This window comes from Canis lupus, chromosome 33, assembly GCF_011100685.1.
Source record: "Canis lupus familiaris isolate Mischka breed German Shepherd chromosome 33, alternate assembly UU_Cfam_GSD_1.0, whole genome shotgun sequence".
Lineage (NCBI taxonomy): Eukaryota > Metazoa > Chordata > Mammalia > Carnivora > Canidae > Canis > Canis lupus.
In genome coordinates this window covers 11,645,084-11,672,560 of record NC_049254.1, presented here as the reverse complement: position 1 = coordinate 11,672,560, position 27,477 = coordinate 11,645,084, and the positions used below count along the sequence as shown (strand labels likewise).

The window sequence follows — 27,477 nt, the reverse complement described above, 5'->3', positions numbered from 1 at the left end:
TTCTGGTGTTCAAGGACATATGTAAGGTCATCGATAAGACCAATTCAGGCTTAGATCAACAGCAGAGAGGAAGAAGATTAGTGAATCCATAACTGAATTTCTGTTTATGCTTCTATTGTAAATTCTAATAATTTAATTAAACTCTTGATAGGTTCTCACATTAATCATTTGGCATGAGAATACTTGCCTTCAAATTATTAGTGATTAATCTCCAGTTTTCTCTTTATAAACTTCAGAATTTAATTCTTATTTGTAAATTATGTCATTGTCCTTCACTTCTGGGGTTAATTCCTTCATCTTACACCATTATATCTAAGTACTTATGTATGTATGATTTGTGCATTGGAAGAATTCCATTTTTTTTCTCTTTTTCTGAGCTAAATACAGAGAATGGGTTATTTTTCAGTGACTGGTAAGTTCATTTGGTTTTTGTGAGGTCTTAATGAGGATAATCACCTCATTTAACTTCTCCAAAAAAAGAGAGAGTCACTTTATTTTCTTTTTCCTTTTTTTTTTTTTTTTTAAATAATCTCTACATCCAACATAGGGCTTGCACATAGGAACCCTGAGATCAAGAGTCCCGTGCTCTACCGACTAAGCCAGTCAGGTGCCCTCAGACAATTCACTTCAATATCTTCCTCAGGACTTGACTGCTAAATCCAACTGGAATAATTGTCAACGAGTTGACAAATATACTGGAGCTCTTGTCTGAGTCGCATTATGCACACCATGTCCTACCTTGTTCTTTATTTGCTTTCTCCTCAACTATACGATAAGGGCCTTGAGGATTGAGGACAAGAGATAGTCCGCTGCTTAGGGATATTGTCTAGTCCCTGGGGCAAGAGTACTTAGAGGCATCAGTAGTTAGAAAACAACAGATTCACCATGTGATTGAGGAGGGAACAAATAAAAGATTATGGATGGATCAGCACAAACCTAGAACAAGAAAAATAACAGATCACCTCATGGGCCAAAATCAATCCTTCTCCTTGACAGTGAAGAATAGCATTGTTATTTTTATCCTTATAGTAAGTTCAGATGCTATTTTTCCACTTCCCACTAGTATTTTTCTCATGACTTTCTCACTAAGTCTCTGTTGTTTTATCTCTATAAAATATATTTGTTCATTTCAAGGGTAGCCTTTTAAGTCTTTGTATCTGTTCATTCATCAAATACTTATTGTGTGCCTATATTTCTAATTTCTATGCTTGTATTACCCCTACCTAAAGGTTCTTTTTTGCTATAATTATTATTTAATTAAACTAGAAAGCAAGAAGGCTAGAATAGAAACAACCATTTTTGAAGACTAATTTATTTCTTTCAGAGGGAGACAGGAAGAGAGAAAGCACTTGTGCTCAAGGGCAGGGGGAGGGGCAGTGGGAGAAAATCTCAAGTAGACTCCCTGCTGAGCGTAGAGGCTGATATCACAGATGGCTCAATCTCAAGACCCTGAGATCATGACCTGAGCTGAAACCAAGAGGCAGATGCTCCACCAACTGATGCTTTCATGTATGCTGCCCCTCTGTTCCCATCACACCTAATCAAATCAGGAGTCATTTGCTTCAAATGTGTCCACTCTTTTGGGGAGCTTCCATATTTGGAGTTATGCAAATATATATGCATCACCTACAGGTGAAAGAGCGAAAAATCCACCTTGGCCTATAAAACTAGATTGTATAAGCTGGACCAGCAGCCCAACTTCCCTGGCAGAGAAAGAAATTTTAAATTAAAACTGAATGCAACTCTGCTTTAAGGAATGCTTTCTTGGATTTCAAATGGGTCCAAAGCTGGGAAGAAGGCAGCACAGAAGATTCAGATAATCAAATGGCATCTCTGGGTGTTCCTGAAGAATCTTTAACTGGCTCCACTGAGAAGAGGGACATGAAGATTATTGTGGAGAAAATGGAATTAACAAATATGTCAGTAACCCAAACAGACCAGCTAATTTAATGGGATGACAGTTCTGAACCCCTTGTGATGGACCAGATTTTCTCTCTCTCTTTCCCTTCCCTTTTTTTTTTTTTTTTGGTCAAAGATAAAAGTATTGGTAGTGTCCATAAGTTCTTAATCCTTTACTATTACTAGAATGTCCTGACAATGGTACTAATATTAAAGTTTGGTTGATGTCTACTTTTGTTCAGAAGGAAACATCGTAAACACTATAGATTTAGCTAGCCTTATTCTGGCCCTAGCCCTGCCAGACACAAATCAGACCATATGTTCACAAACGGTGACGGTGTTCCTCACCACTCTCCAGGGTCCGGTTTTAAGAAGAAATATCCCTTAACGGGCATAAGTAAGCAGAGTAATACAGGCCACTTATACTCAGATGTGTAAGTTTATGATGCAGAAAAGTGTATACCTTAATGTTTTAATCACCCAAGTTTCAGAATTTAATGACCATAGAACAACACTCAATTTACATTGTTTTAAAAACATACTGACCAAACATAATGATTCTTCCATTCTCCATGGCCCTGGGATTTAAAATTTCTCTTTGAGCCATTTCTTTCCTTTGGAAAAATTAAGAAGTTAGCAAAAGCTCCCTTTGAGAATATACTGCAAATTTCCTGTTGCTAACAAGCTAGCCTACAGCTTAGGCACTTCAACAAAACCCCACATTGGACCAAGCGCAACATACAACAAGAGGACAAATACTTGCTTGGTTTATGACGCTTCCACTGCCGGTAATTGTCCACTGTATAGCCGGCTTCGGAAAACCTTCCACATGGCAGATTATTGTTTTAGACAGTCCACTGGGATCAGTTTTCTTTGTCATTTTGATTTGAGGTTTTCCTAAAATATCATTACAATTAAAATAAGTTGTTATGCTAAAATCAGAAAAGAAACCCAGATATCAAATTCTCAAAGAAAAGTTTGCATTGGTGCTCAAGTATTTATTACCTTCTACTATGAGTGTCAATGACTCTCTTTTCTTTAGGCCTTCGACCTCTTGCAGAGCAGTTTCACAGACATAGTTTCCAGCATCCTGATACTGGAGACTGGAAAATGATGGGCTAGATCGAAGCCTGATGTTGTCCTGATTAAACAAAAAGATAATTACTTCCTATGGCTTAAATACAACTCTCCGAGTATTTATTAGGTAATCACGGAGCCTAATATTATTTTTCTGGATCTAGGGAAAATGCAAGTTCCTTTTTTTTTTTAACTTCAGATGCTTTCAAAAATAGATTTCCCTCGTCCTTTTCCTTTCTTGTTTTACACATTCAGAGTTTTATTTCAGACTCCTTCATTTATGGAATTTTACAATCTGGAACACATTCATAAACTTCTGAGACTCAGTTTCCTTATTTTTGAAATGGAATAATAATTTAACCATATGGAATTGTTGGAAGACTTAATTATGTAAGTAATATAATGTGTTTACATTAAGGAAAGTTCTCAATTGGTAACAGCTACTCCTTGTAGTAAATGTAGATGAACTAGTATTGAAGGACACTGGGGACCTGTGTTATGTTATCAGTGACAGGCATAAATGCCAGAAAGTCATTTGATGAGATGCATTTATCAAGACAGGGGATCCATTACAGAGTCATGGCACTATGACCAAACGTTTTTAAGGAAATCATTACTAACAGCTTACTATCTTAATTTCTATAAACAAAAGAAATGCAGCATTTAATTTTTAAAAATCACTTGGTATACAGAAAATAGTACTATTTTACCAGTAATGGAAATTCTTCTCAGTAGACAACTAAACACAATCCTAACATCATGTAGTCTTTCCCCACTGTGAATTTTTCTACACTCCTCACCAACTAACTAACGGCCAGGCAATCTTGATCAGCACTACTGACATTAGGCATTTAATTAACAACAGTGACTGCAGTTGATGTAGAAACTGATTTAGCTAAGTAAACTTAGTTTTCCTAGTCCTGTAGTGAAACGAGTGCTCATATGTTTACTGAGTAGTCTAGTTGCCTAGAACTTGTCTAGCCCTTTGACCATTGCCTACTATAAATACATCATCTTAAATATACAGTCTACAGAGTGACATTTTTATTATGAGTGAACAAAAAGGATGATGGGGCTACACGTAAAAGAATAAAATAAGAAACTGAACTTTAAAAGAAAGCAAGTCACAGATGGTCTAGCGTTAAAAGGGTTCAAAAAGCAGTACAAAATAACGTATATTTTCAGCAAGAAAAAATCTAACAATACATTTCCCCACAATTTTTTAAAAAGATAATTCTTATCAACTTCTATGTGAAGTGGTTTGTATGTGTTTTGTCAACATGTGCACTGGATGTTTAGATATACTAACCAAGGACTTGAGTGGTGGGATGACAGTTACAATCTTTCTCTTTGGTGACAACCTTGCCTCAAATAACCAATTACCCATCTTACTATCTCACTCCAAATAGGTAACAATGATTGGGTTCCCAGTAATGGCTGACATTTCGGACAATTACAAGAATGTAGGTACTCACTCAGGAAATACTGACCAAGCTTCACTGTGTTCCAGGTTTTCTACTACGGCTCAGGGGTGAAAAGGGGTCTATACCTTCAAGGAGCCACTAATTCAATGAACTCACAATCAGACATTTAAGGTCAGTTTCAGCCGGGAGGCTGAAATCATGTGATCAGAGCACAGTGTTTATTAAAGCCGTAAGGTCTGAGTTTTAGTCTAACTCTGTCACTTACGAGCTTTCTGATTTCTCTCATCAACTTCTTTCCAAGTAACAGGGGGAAAAAATAAGTGTCCCAAATATTTCACAGGGTTCTTGTAAGTGTTCTGTGAGAATAATATGGGTTAAAACACATTGAAAACTGTTAAGCTCTCGAACATGTAACCATACACATGTGTGTGTCTGGGAGCATGTGTGTATGTGTAGAATTATTTAGTACATACACATAAATCAGTGCCCCGAAGTAAATCTCAGACAATCTATTATGGATGCCATACTGTTGTTGAGTACCTCTAATCATTTTATTGTGACATCATTTACATTAGTATGATAGGGAGAAAGAGAGCAGAGGTGTGGGTGTACAAACATATTACCCATGAGTATACGTATTTAGACGTCATATAAAATGCAAAAGAAGCCAAAAAGGAGTCAGTCCAAACCGTGTAGTATTACCAAGAAATATGACTTACTTTCATCCATACCACAGTTGCGTTCCTGCTAGCAGATATTGTGCATGACACAGGCAAGGCATCGCCAATCTGCTTGGTCACTTCTCCACTTGGGTTTAAGGACAAATCCAAATCTGTGAAGCAGAAAATCTGCTTGAAATGCAAACTCCAGGAAAGGAAGACAGTCAAAATATTTTGGAGGAGAAAAGATGAAAGAAAAAAAATCCTTCTAATTGTATTCAAAATTCAGAACTGATTTATCCAGAACTGATTTATGTGACCAACATAACTGAATTGTAGTGAAATCAGTCTAGCTTTTCAAGCCAGGTTTGAGACCAGTTTGGACAAGGAAATGGTCAATCTAACTGATTATGCATTTATTTGCAGTTAACATGACTGATGTTTGACTGCACAGAAGTATTCCCCTGGGGTCTATTACCTTAAGAAAAACAATTCTTAAATCACTTCTGGAAGAAAAGAAAGATGATGACTAGGTAAATATGATAAGAGTTGGTAAGGCGTGCCAGGAGAAAAATCAAGCATATTTAGACAGCAGGTGATAATCTGAGAAGGTAGTCTATCTATTTCTTCAGAGAGGATTGAGTATAGTAGTTAGATTTTTTTTTTTTTAATGCTATTCCATTTCTCATACAGTTGAAATTTTAAATAAGATCTATTGTTAGGTACACTGTCAGCAGGCATCATTTTTTAAAAACATAGGATAAACACATCTAAGGAGGTATAATCTTTCAGATGGAAAGTAATTTCTACAAAAATCTTACTATCACAGTATGATCGGTAAGAGGAAAATCTATTTCAATAGACCAAACATTTATTGTGCAGCTACTGAGTTTCAAGAACCGACGGAAGATACAGAGATGCACATAAGTTTATAGTTTACAATTTTTGAGGTAAAGGTAATATGCTCTCAGCTACGTGACTCATACAGAGCAGCATACAAAACACCTGGTGTCATACATGCTATAGATTAAAAGCTCAATGAATACTTGTTAAAAAAAAAAAAAAGAAAAAAAAAACTAAAGGAAGGGGCTATAAACAGAGGTACAAGTAAAGACATGGGAGTGTAGAGAACAGAGCCAAAAGGGGTTTCAAAGCAGTAATAAAGGCTGGGTATATGAGGCAGTATCTGCTCGTGGCCCCTGACAGTTGAGAAGGGTTTTGATAATAGAGATACAGGGAAAATTTCTGCCACATAAATAAAGGCAAATTGCTGACAGAGTGTGCCTGACTTCCTAGTACTGAGTAATCTGCTACGAATGGTCATAACACATGAATGATAAACCTATATAATTATTGGAGGCCAGACTTTGTAAAGGGCTCTGCTTGCCATGCTAAGAAGTGAGACTTTGTTCTACAGCAGTGGGGACTTCCTCTTGCACCCCACGCTCTTGCACGTGGTTGATAGTTTGCCACCATCTTTTTTTTTTTTTTTTTTTTTTTTTTTTGCTACCATCATTTTTAACACTCGTTTTTCCTGTTGGATTGTAAGAACCTTGAAGGTAGGACCTGGCCCTTGAGTTGTCACTGTTCACTCACAGTGTCTGCCACGTGGCAGGTTCTGGAAAACAATTATTGAAAGAAGGAAAGAGTTTCTCTTTTAGAGTTTCTCATTAATGCTAAAATATGCATTGTCCCAGAGAAAGAAAAATGGAGTTTCTTCAGAAAATGTGGATTCATTACATTTGGATGAAAATTCTACTTGGGGAGAGTTAGAAAGTTTTGCTAGTTGGACAGTGAAGTTGCCAGTGAGAAGATAAAAGAAGTGATTTTAAAGGCTGATGATGGACTTTGGAAGTTCTGATGAAGAATCTATCCGTGCATGAATCGCCAGAGGAGTAGCAGACGCTTCATCAGCAACTATGGATCGGTGGGCGGAGAGCCCTGATGAGGGGGTCTGTTCTGTAAACAGGAGCGAGTGTGGCTTGCTGCTTCTCTATCCCCACTCCCTTTAGTCATCTATGGAAAGGAGACAAATCTTGTTTTCAGACAACAAACAAGCAATCAAGGATAAATGGGCAAAAAATAGGATTTTTATGTTTCCATTTCATGTAATTCAGAGTAGAATCTTCATTTATTTGTAATCTTTATTTCAGCTTTTAAAGAGAAATATAGGCCTTAAAGCCCGATGTTATAGTCTACCTTTCAAAACCAGAAAGCATTTAAATCCAATTAAGTGCACTGAAATCCAATTAAATTGTTAACATACTTTTGTTTAATTTTGTTTCTCTTGATCACAGCTGATCATTGAGGGACAATGTGGCTGCACCCAAGTCTTTTGCCTTGTCACTCTGTCAACTCTCCCTCCCTGCTGAAACTGTAAGTGATACAAATAAGGGCCCTTTCCTTTAGGGTCCTAAGTAGTTGGCATCTCTCAAACACAGGCTTACTGTACCATCTTCAAACACTGGATTATTGGTTATTGGCCCACAAATCTCATGGACAATGATATCAGAGAGTTCCTTCCCAGGAAATTCTATCTGCTGGTTATATTCTCTCACATCCCTTTTTTCTTTTCTTTCTTTTCTTTCTTTTCTTTTCTTTTCTTTTCTTTTCTTTTCTTTTCTTTTCTTTTCTTTTCTTTTCTTTTCTTTTCTTTTCTTTTTTTTTTTAAGTCATAGAACAGGCTGGTTAAATGGTCCCAGGGCTGGCTGGTCCTCAGATAAAAAGCAGCATTGTTTTTATCCTGAGAGATCACTGTTTTCTCTCTAGCCAGCTCCTGATGGCAGACACATTCAGATCTATACAACATGAATATGGCGCAAAGAGAGAAATGGCCTGGCTGTGAACACTTCTTAACAGTCTGCTATTTTTACAAGGCTCCCCAGGGTGTGCTCCCAACATCAGACACTCAAAAGCAACCTTCTGATTACTCTATTCCCCAATGTATCTCCTTGTATCTCCCTCAAAGTTTTAACTCCTCTCCTATATGTTTTCCAAGCATTATAGGTCAGATGAGAGATTTAGAACCATTTCCTCAAAACAATTTCTAGTCTCTTTCAATTTTGAAACAAAGAAACCCTTCATACTCAATGGGATTAGAGCAGATCATGATCTAGAGAAACTTTATTGCAATGGAGCATGTCTAGAGGTACTACTGGGTACAAAGGAATTCCTAGGACATTTGGCCTATACCTGTAAGCAAGGCTGACATTTGCCTAAACACTCTGTAAATTCTAGTGTCACTGGGGAACAGTCCAAATTAGTTCCCCATTTCCATAATGCATCAGGTTCATCACGAACATAGATTGTCAGAAATTACAAAATAAAGGACTTAAACTATAAAAAAGATGTATCTCTCTTCCTATCACACTAGACTAAATATAACTTTTAGAGTATCTGGAGATCAAAAGCAGGTTAAAAGTTAATAAATAGGTATGGGTAGGGTGATTTTGAAGAGGTCTATTTCCAGAAATTTTCTATACTATTCTTCTATAAAGAGGCCAATAAATGGCTTTTATTGGTCTCTACCTCTGCTGCTTCCAAAAGTTGAGTCTACATAATTTTGTGTGCTAATGTTATTCTGTAATAATAATAACTTTTTTTAAAAAAGGTACTTAATCTATACTTCTTTCTGGGGCAAGTGCAAACCTTGTGAACTTCAAGATATCTAAATATTTCCTTAAAAAATAAAATGAGTAATTTCTTTAAGATCTATGTGAATATTTTGTTGATACCACAAATTGAAGACATTTAGAAAGAAGAAGGAAGTTTACCAACTGCCAAAAGTTGCACTTATTAGATCCACTCAAGATTTCAATGTTGCAGCGTAAATCTGAACCAAAGCTGAGTTTGCTCTGATGCACTTCAGTAAGTCTATTGAAACCACAGTATTTAAGAAAAATATAGTTGCAATTTATTTGAAAAGACAGCCAAGTTAGACTATTAGAGGCCTTTCAAGTGAAGTTGGTAATGCAGAATAAGGTGACTTACAGTGAACTGTGATAGCTGTTGAAGCAATCATGCTTTTTTTGTCTATCAGGGAGCACTTGTAGTCTCCTGTTGCATTTCGCCTCACATCTGTCAACGTGTAAGTATTTGAGCTTCTTATTCCTTCAGGCTGTCCCTTTTGATAGAGGTAAAATGTCAGATGATTACACTAGGTAGCTACAATGAGATGAGTTATATTTCTTGATGAAAATAGCATTTTCTTATGTCAGAAAAAAAGGAATCTGTTTCTATGGTTGGACAAATGAGAGTAGAGTTTGTGTTGTCTGATTTCTGGAAAAATAATTGCAATTTTGGTTCTAAGAAATTTGAGGAGCTAATAAACATGGTACTGATGGCATCTATTCTATTGACAGCATGGCTCAAACTTGAGAGTTAAAGCAGATTTAAAAAAAATTCTAATATCTCATTTTATATTCATGTCTTGCCTAATTCAACAAAAAGATCTGAGGCAGCATAAAACAAAACATGCCACAAATCCAAATAAAAAGGAGAGGGAAAAAAAGAAAGGAAGGGTGGGAGGAAGGGAGGGCGGGAGGGAGGGAAAAAGGGCCAGGGGAAGAAGGAAGAAAGAAATTGGGGGGAATTAAAAAAAAAAAAAAAGAATGAAGATAAAGAAAAACTAAGAAAGAATATAGATGAACTAGGAACATATAGTAACAACAACAAAAAAATAATCATCAGATATTGTTGTTAAAGCTAAGACACAAATTTGACTGTCATCCCTGATAGCCAAAGTAGAAACATAATTAGTTTCAGAAGTTCATTTGCATATGGAACAAAAACAGTATGTTTTTGAACGTACTGCTCAAAGAACATACTATTGGGGATCCCTGGGTGGCTCAGCAGTTTAGTGCCTGCCTTTGGCTCAGGGCGTGATCCTGGAGTTCTGGGATCGAGTCCCACATCAGGCTCCCTGCATGGAGCCTGTTTCTTCCTCTGCCTGTGTCTCTGCCTCTCTCTCATGAATAAATAAATAAAATCTTAAAAAAAAAAAAAAAGAACATACTATTATTTATTGGGAGGAACAACATTTCCTACCGACATTTAAGTCTAAAAGAATCAGCTATATTAGTCTTCTAAGTAAAGCAGTAGATGATATTCTTAAATGTTGCTGAGAAAGGTAGTGGGGCACATTTGTAAACATATCCCTTAGGTAAATGCAATATATAGTAGATGGTTTCTCTCAGTGGAAGGTTATGTCATACACAAACCTGGGAAGAGCTCTGGGAGAGTAAACAAGTGTCCTTAACAGCTCTCTCCTAGTCTGACTCCATTACTACCATGATATCTAGAACACATCCGAGAGGAATGTTCCAAATTATCTTCTCTATGTATCACTCCCTTCAGCTATCACACTGATAAAAGTTGAGGATCGGGCCCTTCAAGACCATATACCATAGCAAGATCTAGCCCCTAGCTTTATTCTATCAAGCTAAATGTAATGAGCAACAGAATGGTCCTACTTCGGAGGTTCAGAGATGTGTTCAGGAAGGCACTGTGGGTAGATTTGGAATCATCATTCTTCATTTTAGAGTTATCTGTTTTTGAAGGAACACATTCTTATAGCTTATCTGGATAATGAAAACTTGAGTTTTTGTAATTATGGTTTCCTAGGATCAGCTTTTTACTTCTTTTTTCCCTGAAATCTCTTGACACTGAGAAAAAAGGCAAGCTCACTGTTAGATGCAAAAACAAAACAAAACAAAACAAAACAAAATGAGAAAGCCCAACCTATCAAAAGACATTCTACAGGTATCCCTTGTCCCCAAGGATGACACCTTTCTCTCTTAAGCTTCCCAAGTACATACAATTCTTAATGGCAGCCAGCTGCTACACAATAGGACAAAATGATAGTAGTCTAGTTCAAGTAATAACCCTTAAGCACTTACTGGTAGGTAAAACAAAAATTCCTCAGGAGGAGGGTTACCATTTCCCAAGCACTTAAGAGTGATATTATCTCCTTCTTTGATGGCAGTTTTTGATGGCAGCACTTGTATTGTCACTTGCTCAGTAGGATCTGCAAGAGTCACAGACACAAGTTAACCATTTTCATCAAGTACAAATTACTCTGTACATACAATATAAATGACTAAATTATACACAATTTTCTCAAGAAGCTAGTAATGGTAATTACTTAAATGTATCCTTTTATAGAAGGATTGAAGTTAATAGCTACTTGCTATACCAAGTACTAATCTTGGTTAGAGAAAACTACAAAGAGACCCTGTTACATAAAAACCAATTTCTTCTTAGCAAAATGTCTTTAACTGAGGTAGGAATGACCATAATTATTTTATGTGTAAAAGACCAGTAGGAACAATCCCATTGCATGATTTCATTATAAGGACATTTAACTATATTACAAGAAGCTCACAGTTTGGAAAGCCTGGCTCAGCCAGCACAGTAGCTAAAACTATTAGGCACCCCTACACTCATCTTACATAATAATACCTTATATTAAATAAAAAGAGACATGAGCTAAGCAATGCCAGCCAGTTTTTTGGCATATAGGAGAATAGTTCAGTTTTCAAAAAGATGAACCCCATGACCTGAATGAGATCCTTATAAACAATCAACAGACTGTAAATGTATTGTAATTCTGTTCTATTCATTGGAGCCAAGCTACAACCTTCATTCCATTTTGGTCACTTTTCTGAAGAAAATAGAGCTAAAGGGTATTCTTTAGTAGAGGCTACTGCTAACGGTAGAACACTAAAGAAATTAAAGGCTGGATACAATATCTAGCAAACAGAAAATAAGAGGAGAGGGTATTGGCAACTCTAAATGACCCATTTTCTCATATATATACTTGTTATATAGCTGGATAATAAGAAAAAGAAAATAAGAATGAGAGTAGAATAATAATCTATGAAGATCTCCTTTTTAATTAGCTAATAAAAACAAATAAGTGGCAGATTCAGAGTTTTTTTCCTATCTCCTGCTATCATTTATTTATCTTTTTAGGATCAAAATGCAGAAAAAATTTGAGTGGTTGGTAAAGATTGGTGGTAAAGATTGCCTTTTCTTCATGCTTGGGCCTCTCTGACAATTTGCCCAGAATGTTCTGAAGCTAAACAGTGATTGGTTTAATATACTTTTTGTTAGTTTTTCTGAATTTCCCTGAGGTAGTTCCCTGACTACCAGCTCCCAGTAAAGCTGGAAGGTAAATAAAGTCTGGCTTTTATCCCCCACTGGCCTTCCAATTCTACGTCTTCTTCACTCTTTTATGTAGTCCTTCACTGACTGTTTTTGGCCTGTTGCATGTCACTGCAAGACTACTCAATCAAAGCTGACACCAGAACAGCTAGGATCACAATCTGTCTGACTTCCTGCTTTATTTCAAAACTTCCCTTCTCTGTGTCTCCTTTCAATAGGCTCTGCTCTGTATTAGAGAATTGAAGAACTACACTGAGATCAGAGAGATTTGAGTTTTAACAGTAACTTTCTAGCTGTCCAACTACCATGCCTCGAACAAAACTAACCATTTCTTGCTCTCCTGTTGCCCTGACTTTTTCGCAGAATTCTATTCTGTTCATTAGTAAATCATTCTTCCAGGTATTATTCTGGTTTTCTCTTACCCACTCTGTCACCATGTCTTAATGGTTAATGCTATGTTTTGTGTCTGATTCTCCCCTTTTATTCCCACTAAAACTTCCATAGTCCAGGCTACACCTGAAACATTGCCATCAAACTTAGTCTCTCATTCTACTCTTTCATATATATATATGAAATATATATATGAACATATATATGAACATACACACACACACACATATTTCCTCTAAATCAGTATTCTGAAGTAATGTTTTGAAGATTACAATGTGAAGATTGAAATAAAAATTTCTTAACCTGATATCCATGATTGCCTTGAACTCTTCAGGTGAGAATTATATCTCACTACTCCATTTATATCACTACATAATAACCAAGAGTCTACTCAAATTTTCTTTGTCCCATCTCCATTTATCCACTGTCCAATCATATATTCATTTGTTCAGTTTATCTACTGTCCAATCATATATTCATTTGTTTAGTTAATATATATTTTGTGCTGGCACTAAGTGCTGAAGTTACACAGTTGAAAACAGCATAGCTTTCAATATATTTATAATGACATCAAGCAATTAAGACTATAACAACATACAAATTGCATATGATGTGATCGCTGGTAGCTTATAGTTGCATGAGACTGCGAAGTGTCTGGTAGGAATTGATGCTACAGCTGGGTTTTAAAGAATAAGTAAATGTTTGCTAGAAAACAAACGTAAGGTAGTGATAGCAAATGGATAGGCATAAAAGTAGAATTCTACTGGAGGAATCTGGAAAACAGAACAGAACTGTAAAAGACAGAGTGAAATGATGAAGATTGAGACATAGTGCAGGACCATGGCTGCAAGGGATTTGAGGTGTATTGAAATTGGGAATGAAAAGACAAAAGAGGCAGCCCGGGTGGCTCAGCGGTTTAGCGCCGCCTTCAGCCCAGGGCGTGATCCTGGAGACCCGGGATCCAGTCCCACGTCAGGTTCCCTGCTTGGAGCCTGCTTCTCCCTCTGCCTGTGTCTCTGCCTCTCTCTCTCTCTCTCTCTCTCTCTCTCTCTCTCTGTCTCTCATGAATAAATAAATAAGATATACTTTTAAAAAAGACAAAAGAGGGAAAGAAAAAATCTTGGATCACGAAAGCAGACTTAGGGAATGCAGGGACTCTATCAAACATAACATTTGTATCATAGGAGTCCCAGCAGAATAAGAGAGAGAAAAGGGGGCAGAAGGTTTATTTGAGGAAATTACACTGAAAACTTCCCTAATCTGGGGAAGAAAAGATATCCAAGTCCAGGAAGCACAGAGAACTCTCATCAAAATCAACTTTGAGAGGGAAAGAAAGACCAAAAGTGACAAATACTAGGAAGAGATGGAGAAAATCTCCAGAAACAACAAAACAAGTAATAAAATGGCACTAAATTCATATCTGTCAATCATTAATCTGAATGTAAATAGACTAAATGCACCAATCAATAGACATAGGGTGTCAGATCAGATAAAAAAAAAACAAGATCCATCTATATGCTGCCTACAAGAGACTCATTTTAGACCTAAAGACACCTACAAATGAGAGTGAGGGTATAGAGAGATACCTACTATGCAAATGGGATGTTAAAAGAAAGCTGGAATAGCAATTCTTATATCAGACAAACTAGGTTTTAAACCAAGGTCTGTAACAAGGGATGAAGAAGGGTACTATATCATAATAAAGGGGTCTAACCAACAAGAAGATCTAATGATTGTGAGAACCACCAAATATAGTAAACAATAACAAGCATAAAGGAACTCATTGGTAATAGTACATTAATAGTAGAGGACTTTAAAAGTCCACTTCCACCAATGGACAGATCATCTAAGCAGATAATCAACAAGGAAACAATGACTGTGAATGACATACTGGACCAGACAAACTTAAAAGATACAGTCAGAACATTTCATACTAAAGCAGCAAAATATACATTCTTTTCAAGTACACATGGGACATTCTCTAGAATAGATCACGTACTAGATCACAAATCAGGACTCAACAGGTACAAAAAGACTGAGATCACACCATGCATATTTTCTGACCACAAGGCTATGAAGTTTGAAGCCAACCACAAGAAAAAAATTGGAAAGAACACAAATATATGGAGGTTAAAGGACACCCTACAAAAGAATGAATGGGCCAACCAGGACATTAAAGAAGAAATAAAGAAATATAAGGAAAAAAATGAAAATGAAAATATGATGGTCTGAAACCTCTGGGATGCAGCAAAAATAGTCATAAGGGGAAAGTCCATAGCAATACAGGCCTACCTCAAGAAGCAAGAAAAATCTCAAATAACCTTACACTTAAAGGAGCTAGAAAAAGAACAACAAATGAAACCTAAAGCCAGCAGAAGGGAAGTAGTAAAGATTAGAACAGAAATCATTGATACAGAAACAAAAAAAATTATAGTAGAACAGATCAATGAAACCAGGAGCTAGTTCTTTGAAAAAATTAATAAAACTGATAAACCACTAACCAGACTTATCAAAAAAAAAAAAAAGAAAGAAAAAGGACTCAAGTAAATAAAATTACAAATGAAAGAAGAGAGATCACAACAAACACCACAGAAATACAATTATAAAAGAATATTATGAAAAATTATATGCCACCAAACTGAGCAATCTGGAAGAAATGGATAAGTTCCAAGAAACATATAGCTACCAAAACTGAAACAGGAAGAAATAGAAAACTTGAACAGACCAATAACCAGCAAAAGAATTGAATCAGTAATCAAAAATTTTCTAACAGACAAAAATTTAGAGTCAGATGGTTTCCCAGGGGAATTCTACAAAACAGTTAAAGAAGAGTTAATACCTATTCTTCTCAAATTACTCCAAAAAATAGAAAAGGAAGGAAAACTTCCAAATTCATTCTATGAGACCGGCATTACCCCAGATCCAAAACCAAACAGAGATCACAAAAAAAGAGAACTGCAGGACAATATCTCTGATGAATATGGACATAAAAATTCTCAACAAAATACTAGAAATCAAATCCAACAGTACATTAAAAGAATAATTCACTGGGATCAAGTGGGGTTTATTCCTGGGTGGCCAGAGTTCAATATTTGCAAATCAATCAACATGATACACCACATTAATAAAAGAAAGGATAAGAACCATATGATCCTTTCAATAGATGCAGAAAAAGCATTTGACAAACTACAACATCCATTCTTCATAAAACCCCTCAACAAAGTGGGGATAGTAGGAACATATCTCATCATAATAAAAGACATATATGAAAAACTCACAGGTAATATCATCCTCAATGGGGAAAAACTGATACCTTTTCCTCTATGATCAGAAGCAAGAGAAACATCCACTCGCAAACATCACTGTTATTTTACATAATACTGGAAGTTCTAGCCTCAGCAATCAGACAACAAAAAGAAACAAAAGGCATCTTATTGGCAAGGAAGAAGTCGAATTTTCACTATTTGCAGATGACAAGGTAATCTATGTAGAAAACCTGAAAGACTTCACAAAAAATTGCTAGAACTGATACATGAATTCAGCACAGTTGCAAGATACAAAATCAATGTACAGAATTCAGTTGCATTTTGATACACTAATAATGAAGCAATAGAAAGAGAGATTTAAAAATCGATCCTATTTATAAACATACCCAAAACCATAAGATACCTAGGAATAAACCTAACCAAAGAGGTAAGAGATCTGTACCCTAAAAACTATATAACACTCATGAAAGAAATTAAAGATGACACAAGAAACAGAAAATATTCCATGCTCATGGAAGGAAAGAACAAATATTTGTTAAAAAGTCTATACTACCGAAAGCCATCTACACATTTAATGCAATCCCTGTTAAAATAACACCAGCATTTTTACAGCTAGAACAAACAATCCCAAAATTTGTATGGAACCACAAAAGACTTGAATAGCCAAAGCAATCTTAAAAAAGCAAAGCAAAGCTGGAGTCATCACCATTCTGGATTTCAAGCTGTATTAAAGCTGTAGTGATCAAAACAATATGGCCCTGGCACAGAAAAAGACACATAGATCAATGGGACAGAATAGAAAACTCAGAAATGGACCCACAACTATATGGTCAACTAATCTTCGACAAATTCTCTTCAAGAAATGGTGTTGGGAAAATGGGACAGCAACATGTAGAAGAATAAAACTGGACCACTTTCTTACACTGTACACAAAAACAAATTCAAAATGGATAAAAGACCTAAATGTGAAACAGGAAACCATCAAAATCCTAGAGAACACAGGCAGCAACCTCTTTGACATTGGCTATAACTGCTTCTTAATGGACATGTCTCTGGAGGAAAGGGAAACAAAAGCAAAAATGAACCATCGGGACTTCATCAAGATAAAAAGCTTCTGCACAGCACAAGAAACAATCAACAAAACTAAAAAGCAACCTACAGAATGGGAGAAGATATACAGAAATGACATATCTGATAAAGAGTTAGTATCTAAAATCTATACAGAACTTATAAAATTTAGTACCCCCCCAAACCCAAATAATCCAGTTTAAAAATGGGCAGAAGACATAAATAGACATTTTTCCAAAGAAGACATCCAGATGGCTAAGGCACATGGGAAGATATTCAACATCACTCATCATCAGGAAAATACAAATCAAATCTCCAATGAGATACCACCTTACATTTGTCAGAATGGCTAATTGTAACGACACAGGAAAGTAGAAATGTTGGCCAGGATGCAGAGAGGGGAACCCTCTTACCTGCTGGTGGGAATGCAAACTGGTACATCTACTTTGGAAAACAGTATGGAAGGTCTTCAAAAAATTAAAAATAGAATTATCTGATAACCCAGGAACTGCACTAGTAGGTATTTACCCAAAAGAGGCAAAAATACTGATTTGAAGGGATGCACCATAATGTTTCTAGCAGTACTATCAACAATAGCCAAATTATGGTAAGAGGCCAAATGTCCGCTAAGTGATGAATGGATAAAGTAGTTGTGGCATATATATATATGGTATATATATGCCATATATATATATATACATAGTATATATTCCATTATATATGGAATATATGGCTCAGTAGTATATATTCCTTTATATATAATTCCATTATATAATATATAATAGTGATAATATATAATGTTATTTATATATATATATAATGGAATATTACTATATGTGTGTGTGTATAATGGAATATTACTGAGCCATAAAAAAGAATGAAATTTTGCCACTTGCCATGACATGGACGGAGGTAGAGAGTAATAAGCTAAGTGAAACAAGTCAGTGAGAGAAAGACAAATACCATACAATTTTCCTCATATGTGGAATTTCTGAAATATGATAGATGAACATAGGGGGAAAGAAGAGATATAGGTAAACCATAGAACAGACATCTAACTATAGAGAACAAACTGAGGGTCGCTGGAGAGGAGGTGGGGAGGGGGATGGACTAAATGTGTGATGGGGATTAAGGAGGGCAGTTGTGATGAGCAAATGGTGTTGTGATGAATCACTAAATCCTACATCTGAAACTAATATTATACTGTATGTTAACCAACTGGAATTTAAATAAAAACTGGGAAGAGAAAAAAAACAACAGGGGGAGTGTGAAAATTAATCTGAGAGATCTGGGGAGTTATTAAAGAATTCTCATCATAGCACTAACCTAACGTGGTCACATTTGTTTTTAGAAAGATATTTCTGGCAGCAACTTGGAGGGCAGTTTGGAGTGAACAGAAAGGAATATTATTTTGGAAATCACGGAAATACTGGCAATGAAGAATGGTGGCATATTCTTAGGCAGTGTCAGAGGCAGAATCAGATAAGCATAAAAATTAAAGAGCCAGATTCTATACCGCTTCGTTACGGACTGGATAGGGTAAGGAAGGACTAGTGCATCTTCCGCAAGATGAATTGACCAAATGTCCTCCTTCTGAATGTACCCTCTGCCCTTTCTGTTTAGCTCCCTCCTTCTCCACCCTGGAGTCACCCAGAGCAGTGCTTCTCCAGGTGTGGTCCTCAGATGAGCAGCATTAGTATCACCAGGGAATTTGTTATAAATACCTCTTCCGCCAACTACTGGATGAGAAACTTAGAGCAGGGTCCAGCGATCTGTGTTCTAAGTCCTTCTGGCAATTCTGATGCACACAAAAGAGTTTGACAATCACTGCCCCCGGGCATCTGAGCTTTCAAGGCTGTTCACTGCGTTCTGAGTGTCACTTACCACCTGCAACCTTGCACTGACCACTTCCTCCTGGTGTAGGTATCTTATTTCTCTACTGGAGTACTAAACTCTGAATGTCAGAACTCTTGTCTTCAGCACTTTTTTATCTTTACCATGAAGCCCAGCACTGCATACATTGTGCCTTCTCAAAAGCTGTGCCAAACGCACTCCACAGCCAGCCAAAATAAAATCATTTCCTTCCTATTCATTCGAGGACTTTTCTGCTTACCCAACCCGTTGTGTCTGATAACATACATTCCTTCTTTTTCTTAAGCCAGTTTCCCAGTCCTCATTGTTCATCTTGATACTCTTTCCTATCTTTACTCTTGCACTTACACCAAGATAGTGTATTTCCAGTGGAACATTTCTGGACAGAATTGTGCCTTTACGTACAGAAATAATAATTTGATTTTTAGTAAGGTGTACGGAATGAAATACTTTAAATCCTCACTTTTAAGTCAGTATATAAGTTGGAACTTATATACAAAGTTGAAGGCACAACAATCCCTTATTGTTAGGGAAAGTGGAATTTCAGGTTGTTCTTATATAAGGTTCTGCACTATATGGAACCAAAATAGCTATGTAGAGGAGATAAAACCCTACAAAGGTTCAACTGGCATTTTTGTTCTTTCTCCAGAACACATGTAGAAGTACTCGCTTATTTTACTACGTAAGGCAGTATTGTAAGAAGTTTTGATTCATTTTTTTAAAATAAAGAAATTCTTTCTTGCATTTCTCCAAAAACAATATCTCTAGTTCTATGCTTATGTAATAATAATGATCATATAATAATAAATAATAAAAATAGTACCTAATAAAAAGAATTTAATGAACAATATAGGATGCTATTTTAGATTTGTGATTTCACTTAATCTCCATAACAACACTGAGCTATTTTTTCATTTCAAGATAAGAAAACTGAGAGTTAAAGTAGTTAACTACTCTTCTAGAAAGACACAGAAATTGATTGTGCTGTGCCTGGACTGTCAGCCTGTTTGCTCTGAATCTTGGCACCTGTCTTATAGGAAAGAGAATGGCATTGCAGAAAAGGATTCCAACTAATTTACGGCACGTCTCTGGTTCTCCCTTTACTGCTAAGTAAAATAATGGAGTTAGGTCAGATGATCAAGAAGGTTCCTTTTTAGTCTGATATTCTATGTTTCAAATCTATGAAATAAAGTCAACCAAAATGTCTCAGAATACAGCATCCTATTTAAACTTATGCAATTGATCTTATTATCAAAATAAATTTTTCCATTAAAATGGAAGTCCCCTATCTAGAAGACCAATCAGTCAGAAGCCTCGATTCATCTGTCCTTATTCAGAAAGTAATCAGATGGCATTTTGAACTCCTACAAAATTCATAGCTTATGTGCAGAAGAGATGTGCAGAAATGACAAAGTGGAAAGTAAAAGGTATCCTAAGATAGGGTAAGCATTTATTCTATAGGTCTTCCAAAGGAGAAACAGATTATTTGAGTAACTGCAGAAGAAAAAAGGGAGGTTGAAAGTAAAGCCCAAAGAGCATGTGGATTCGGACTTGAAAGGTTAAAGCATTCGAATACTCTTAAGACATTAAAATTGCATAATTACATATTGGGTTACTCACAGTAAATATCAAAGATTGCTTGTTCAGACTGAACTGTTTTCTGGCCAGATGGTCCATAATACGTCACAGAGCAGGTAAATGGCATTTGTATGTCAGCCTTGGTTGCCTTGTACTCCAGGGATGAAGTCATGGTATACAGCTGAGTTACCGGGTCCATTTGCTTTTTAAAAATTAAGACTACCACTGAAGAAAATAAGAATACTAATGATAGCATTTTTCATTGGAAAATCACAATCCTTAGTTAAATGTCACAACACCTTGAGAAGTGGTTTTGTCCTTCTTACTGTATTTAACAGGAGGGAAAATTGACATGTACCGAGGTAGAATGTCTTTTCTAAACCATGAAATCAGAGACATAGACAGAAATAGAATCCTGGAATCCTATCTCCCACTCACTTTAATTAACTTCTAGAATATGCCATATACAGAAATAATTTTTCTCTGCTCTTGATTCCTCTGCACAAGGACTAAAATGATGTTTTTAAAAAAATCACTTAATGACTTAATGGTTACTTAAAGGAACAAAGCATAGAGCCATAGATCAAAGAGGGCATCGCATTTAGATGCAGGACAGTCTAAGGAATGCCAGGACAAGAGAAAGTCAGAATAGGTCATCTGAATTTACTGCCCACTTCATACCCACCTCCTTCAAGGGGTTGCAGCACTTTTCCATTCCTGTACCATGTGATGTTGCCGTCTGGATAACTGTCTTTTGAAATGCAGTCTCCCAACTGCAAAATGAAGAGAAAATGTGGACACCTTGGTTCTGTCAGTGGTTGTCAATTTGAAAGATTTGGACTCCTCAGGGGGTGCAGTTGCTCCAAAGGTTTCCTGGCCCTTTCATTACCCAAGCATTGACTGTGGACTGAATACGTGGTCTCTTGCATTAAAAACAATGTCTTGTACTTAAAATTATGGTCTTGCTCACTTAAAAATATGCAAGAGATGCTGCCACTATTAATAAAATCACATTTGTTTAAAAGCATTACCAAATTCTTTTTGACATTATTCATTTTTAACATTAACTAAATAACATAACTACATTACGCTGGCGATTGCCATGGTTCACAGATCTCAGCATGCAAGAATCATAATGGTGGTAAGGCTGCCTCTCCGGTTTCATACCATACACATTTTAGATACATATACCTACCAAATCTACAATTTCCACCGCTTTTCTTCAAATGTGTTATAACTTCAATATTGGCATGTTCAAATAATATTACGCAGTAAAATTTAATCTGATTCAAAAAACTTTTAACTTGTTTGCATTCTTTTTTCTCCACAAAGGAAAATTAAGTTATTTTACTTGGTGAAAATAAGATTATTAGACAATTGATGTACCCAAATATAAACTCCAGCTTTGTTCCCTCTTGATGCAGCCTTTCTTCACACCTCTTAATGTGATTGTTCAAATTTGACCTTCTCACATCTTTATTTCAACTTTTCAATAGTTTAATCTGCCAAGAGGATAAAGTCGAAACTCCCTCCGTGACATAAGGCTTGTCATAATCCAGCTTCTCTATTTACTTCTCCAAATTTATCTTTTACTGCAGTCTCTTGCCTCCCGTCTTACCACACAAAGTTCCAGCAACGCAAATAATGTGATGTTTCTTAAAAATGCCATTCTCCTTCACATCATATTATTTCATGCTGTCGGAAAGTCTTTCTATCCTTGGTTCAGAGAAAACTTACTCATCTTTCATGACTCCATTTAACATTCAGTTCATTCAAACAGGGAAGACTTATGCTTTTCTCCTTCCTCTCCTCTCTTCTCCCTTCAGAAATGACTAAATCTTCCTCTGTGTTCCCACTCTAACTTGGGCAGACTTTCCTATTGGCATCTGCAACACTGTCAGCTCTACAAGAGCAAAGTCTATCTTATTTGTCCTGGCATCTGAGGCTAAGAGAAGACATTTAACATTAAGCCAAGTGAAGGTAAAAAAAAAAAAAAAAAAAAAAGTTCTCACCTTTTTTAGCTGCTCTGTTTCGAGAAAAGGTGCTTTGCTTACAATTTCAGGTTTGGATGGTTGCTCTAAAGTTAAGCAGAGAAAAGTTTTAAGTACACATGAAGGAACAAAAGGACATTTGTCATTTGGATTATAGAAAAATAATTCATTTATTCAAAGCAGTAAAATAAAGAACACATTCCCATATAATCTGTGATTAAGAAATCTGGTTAGCCCTCTCCCTCCAAATATTTGCTTTATTATATTAAATGCTATTTTAAATGCTTATTACTCCTTTGTAGAAAATATTGGTAATGTGTCCTGAAAGCTTTCTAAGCAGTGAATATGGATTTAATAGTGAAACAGAGGTTAATATGCTAAATATAAATATTATTTTCAATTGGTTATCATGTGTACTTTCTACCTACATACAACTTCAGCTACTTAAATGAAGAAATGAATCCACAAGGGGTACTTATTAAAAGCATAAATTTCTGAGCCTCCTCTGGCCAGAGGCAAAATCTCCAGGGTAAGTCCTATAAATCTACTTTTTAAAACAAATTCCCTACAAGATTTTCAGGCACACTGAAATGTAAGAATCACAGCTCTGAAATCGTGGTGACTAAAAGGAGTTAAGGGAAATAGAAGCTCAATTTTTCTGTGTATCACAAACCTTATTGTTTAAGGTGAAGTCATATTATGAAACTATAAATGTAGGGAAAACCTTCAAATTTGGGGCTGAGATAATGGGCAGAAGCATTTCAAATATAGGAAGTTCTGTAAGCATCCATTTTAAGAGAGTCTTCAGGGATAACTGGTTAAAAATCTCAGCAACAAGGTATTATTCAAACTTATTTTAAGTTATTTATTCTTCACTGTTAGTTATCTATCACTGACGGATTTTTTACTTTTTAATTAGTTCTAACAATTGGTCCCCAGAAAATGGATATTGCCTCTTGGTCATTGATTTTTGTGGATCTCATGGAGCAAAACTATTCTATTCTCATATAAACAAATAAAGACAATCAGTTATTCTTTCATTCATAGTCTCATTGTTTACGAGCTCCAATACCGTTAATTTTTATTACCAAACTAGACTAAATTGGCTTTTATATAATTATTACTCAATTTGGAATTCCATTATCAGATGCATTGCCTACCCAGACCATTATAGAAAATAAGGATGAAGACAGAAAGGTTTTGGAATAACGAAATGGCTATCACCAAGACTGTAAGCAAAAAATATGTAAACTTCTTCATGTTACTACTGAGAGTCAGTCTCCCTTTTGCAATTGTTTTATATGAGAAATTGGAACAATGAATAATAATAGTAAAGCCTCCTATGTGTTCAACATATACCCTTTAATCATAGGAGAGCCTACTTACTATTAATTCTAGAAACATAATTCTAATTCAATTTTCACAAGATGGATTATTAGAAAATAATTATATATATATATTTAGAAAAATATACAGATTGGAAACAAAACACAAGAAAGATAGAAAAATGAAATATAGAAGAATAGAAAAGTATAATAGAGACAATTACATTAACACAAACAAGAAGTGACACCTGATTGACTGTTAGATGTGACCAAAAAATTATTAAAAACTGACCCAAAAAATCAAAATAAACAGCAATTTCTGGGAAACATATGGTGGGGGACTAAAGCCTTCACGTATCAGTAAGCACTAGTGTTATCATAAATTTAATGTAATGCCATTAATGTTCACAATTACAACTCTGAATTATTGATGAAACATTAAATTCTGTTCTGAATTTATGTTTTAAGACCAATATCTAAAACATTTGAGAGATGTATCCAAAATATTTAAACAAAATGAAAATCCTTGGTGCTTAAGTAAGTGAGCCAAAGTTCTCTGGGAACTAAAATCAAGTATTTTGTGATACCTTTCTGAGAGCATCAGACAGGTAAGGTATTAAATTAATTTATGTGGTCAATCAAGAGTCAAAATTAACAAGAGAAAAAGAACAAATGGGTTTGTGTTTCCCCTTCAGTAGCATCTATGCCTAGAATATAAAAAGAGATTTAAAGAGTCATCTGAAAAAATTGAGGCTCTTTTTTTTTTTTTTAAATAATTGAAGCTTTTAATACAAAATGTAGGTGGGCAGTGTTGCTAAGTTGCATTAGTTTTTAGTTCACCATAACCATATACCAAAATAGTTGGGCACATACTTCCTCTTCTGTAGAATATATATATTCCTCTGCTTTGTAAACCTTATGATGTATCATCAGTGAATATAAGATCATAAATGCTCAGTGTGTAACAAATGTTGGTCCTTTACACATGGCTTTATATATGTTTCTTCCATAAATACTTTCCAAAATTTATACTTCTTTCAATAAAAATGAAACTGTGGAAAACCCAGAAACCTGCTGAAAGAATGCTTAAAGTTTAGGCCTCTTTACACTGTAACTCATCTTTTTATTAGAAGAGAATCACAGTGGGTATTGTGGAAGTAATGGTAATACCTATTGCAATTCTTTGAGTTCTTTTCCCCCAAACTTTTGTTTCAAATCCACAAGATATTTGTATGTAATTTTCTCTTATATTAGTTTGCAACAATCAATGGGTATTAGTTGGAGGACCATAAAAGAGGACACGTACTATTTTAGCAAAATTGCATATCGATTCTAAAGTGCTTAAAAAAAACTTTACATGAATTATGCCTTAATATAATTCAGGGATTCATAACCAAGCATAGAATTGAAAGGAAAAGTCATACCATTTATTTGCATTATGAAAATAATTTTGTCAAGCCAGCTGAGGATGAAGAGATGAGGGCAAAATTGCTCTTTATCACCCACAATGTACAGTGTATTACCAAAACCACGCACAGGATAGTTCAATTTGATATGAGAGGAAGGCAAGAAAAGGGACTGGTTACACTGATTCATGAATGCTCCTCCCAGTATTTTGTCAGTCATTACCTTGTATAAATTCTGATGTATTTTAAGCAAACAACGGTTGACATGGAATCATAGTTTATTTTCCTCATAAGAAAGGTATTTTTTTATATCAAAAGAATAAAAAGAAAATCTATTATGTAGGTCTCATTTGTTAAATAGGTCATTTTCTGCTTCCTTGATTAAAAAAAAAAAAAATCCTTCCAGGTTGATTAACTTTCATTGGGAAGGTGAGCGGAAGGATGCTCAGTTCTTACAAAACATTGAGAACAAATGGAAGCTCTAACATAAGGGTGTGAAGTCAACCAGCATTGCCCATCACTCAGGGAAGAACTGGTCCAAACGTACACTGACTCTGTGTCACAGGAACAGACTTCCTTTTAACGTCACAGACACTAGAACACAAGAGGATTTACAGATTAGCTCTAGACTGTGGTTTTCAAACGCTTTTTAAGAGCTGGGGCCGTTCTCCCCTTTTGTCTCCCCCTGAATGAATTATTGTGAAAAAACTTCAAAGTATATCAGGTGAGTGGAATGCTAGCTAACAGAAGCAGTGCCCCTCTTCAGTAGCTCCTCCAGAGGATCCTAGGAACATGGTAGGAAAACCACTCTCCAATTTGAAGCACTTATTTTACTGTTGAGAGAAGAAGCTCCAGACTAGTAAACTTCCCCAAGGTCAGAAATTAGCAGCAGGGATAACAGAGCCAGGTCTTCTGATGACCAGTGAGTGGTTTTTCTGTTACAGCACTGACAGCCAGCTGGCAATCTGGGAACCCATTTGAGCTCTGAAACCTTTGCACAATGACTGGAATAAATCTTAGGGAACTTTAAAGGCTTTACTGTTGCTTCTGAATATTTTTATTAACTTCCAATGTACACTAAATGCAAACACAGTTTAATTCTGATGTCATTCAATGACTTTTTTTTTTTTTAAGCTGTACTTGTGGCAATAAAGAATGTGACTTATTTGAATCTGGGTGGCTTTGTGGGCATGACTATCGTATCTGAGGTATAGTTTAAAGCTAAACAAACCTACACCAGAGGTAACAGAGTCATCAGTCATGGCCTCCAGTTTGAATAAAAACAGTATGAGTTTGCCCATGAGGATGGCACTCTGCAGCAAGCTGATCTGGGATTAGCTCACGTCAACCATACTCGATTCTGTAGTACACAGTGCGTGTTGCTAGGTGATTCGACAGAAGGAAACAGAGGACTGATTGATGAGCCTAGTAACTCTTAAGTGACTGCAATATACACATGCACAGAATAAAAGTCTCCCTGTCACAGCTGCTGTTTGCTTCACAAAATGTGGCCCAGAGTAAATTCATTATTATTTTTTTTTAAAGTAAAGCCCCTATATGCTCTTGCAAACACTTTCCTTATCATGAGCTGTGCTGTTCATTTAATTGGACTTGGAGGGTACCACGGTTTCTAGTATAAAATGCTTTTCGAGAGTGTGTAACTTGTCTATTTGAATTCTCCCTGGCCCGGAGCCTGGAATGCAAATTCTGTTTCTGAGAATCACTTTGTTTTCAACAATATTCAAAAGAGAAGGGGGTCGGGGGTGCTGCCAGTATGTGGGGTGTGAGTTTGTTTTCAAAATCATAGAAATCCCCTGTATTCCAAAATAGCTTACAAATTTTTATCAAAGTAGACCAACTGTATTTTTGGTTTTTTTTTTTTTTTTTTTTGCTTTTTTTCAGATTGCTGTATGGTGTTTTCTTGAAGTGTATCCTGAAAATTGTCACAAATGACTCTTCTGAAGGAAACAACCTGGATTTTCTAAACTTTATGGGAGACTAGCATGATATTTGATAATTTTAACACAGTGAAAAAGAAACCTGACAATGACAAATCAATACAACCTTTGGGGTGCTATGACTTAATCTCTACCTACTGTCTTACATTCTTGTTGCATACTTAAATTTATGACATCATGGCCTAATTTAAAAAATTGTTTTGGTTGTTCTCTTTACAAAAAGTGTCCCTAAGAGTGCACTATCCATCTTCCCAATAACATCAAAGCGAAATGAAAGAAAGAAAGAAAAAAAAATGGTGCATTGGTAAATAAAGGATACAGATTATTTGGAGTATTTAATGGAAGGCATGACTGGCAAACACTTGGAATTTGGTGTGATTCATAAAATGATTGAGAAGGG

General features: G+C 35.8%; 1 protein-coding gene across 1 annotated transcript in view; it reads right to left on the bottom strand.

Annotated features, from left to right (window-relative positions):
- The window catches only part of ALCAM (activated leukocyte cell adhesion molecule), a 211,661-nt gene that overhangs the window by 25,420 nt on the left and 158,764 nt on the right, over positions 1-27,477 (bottom strand). The window contains exons 4-11 of the mRNA NM_001313804.1: positions 22,410-22,474; positions 21,083-21,170; positions 20,440-20,622; positions 10,957-11,084; positions 9,050-9,182; positions 5,120-5,232; positions 2,905-3,040; positions 2,663-2,796 (exon numbers count right to left, since the gene is read on the bottom strand). Of these exons, the coding sequence (NP_001300733.1) occupies positions 2,663-2,796; positions 2,905-3,040; positions 5,120-5,232; positions 9,050-9,182; positions 10,957-11,084; positions 20,440-20,622; positions 21,083-21,170; positions 22,410-22,474 (980 nt within the window). The remainder of the gene's footprint in view (positions 1-2,662; positions 2,797-2,904; positions 3,041-5,119; positions 5,233-9,049; positions 9,183-10,956; positions 11,085-20,439; positions 20,623-21,082; positions 21,171-22,409; positions 22,475-27,477) is intronic.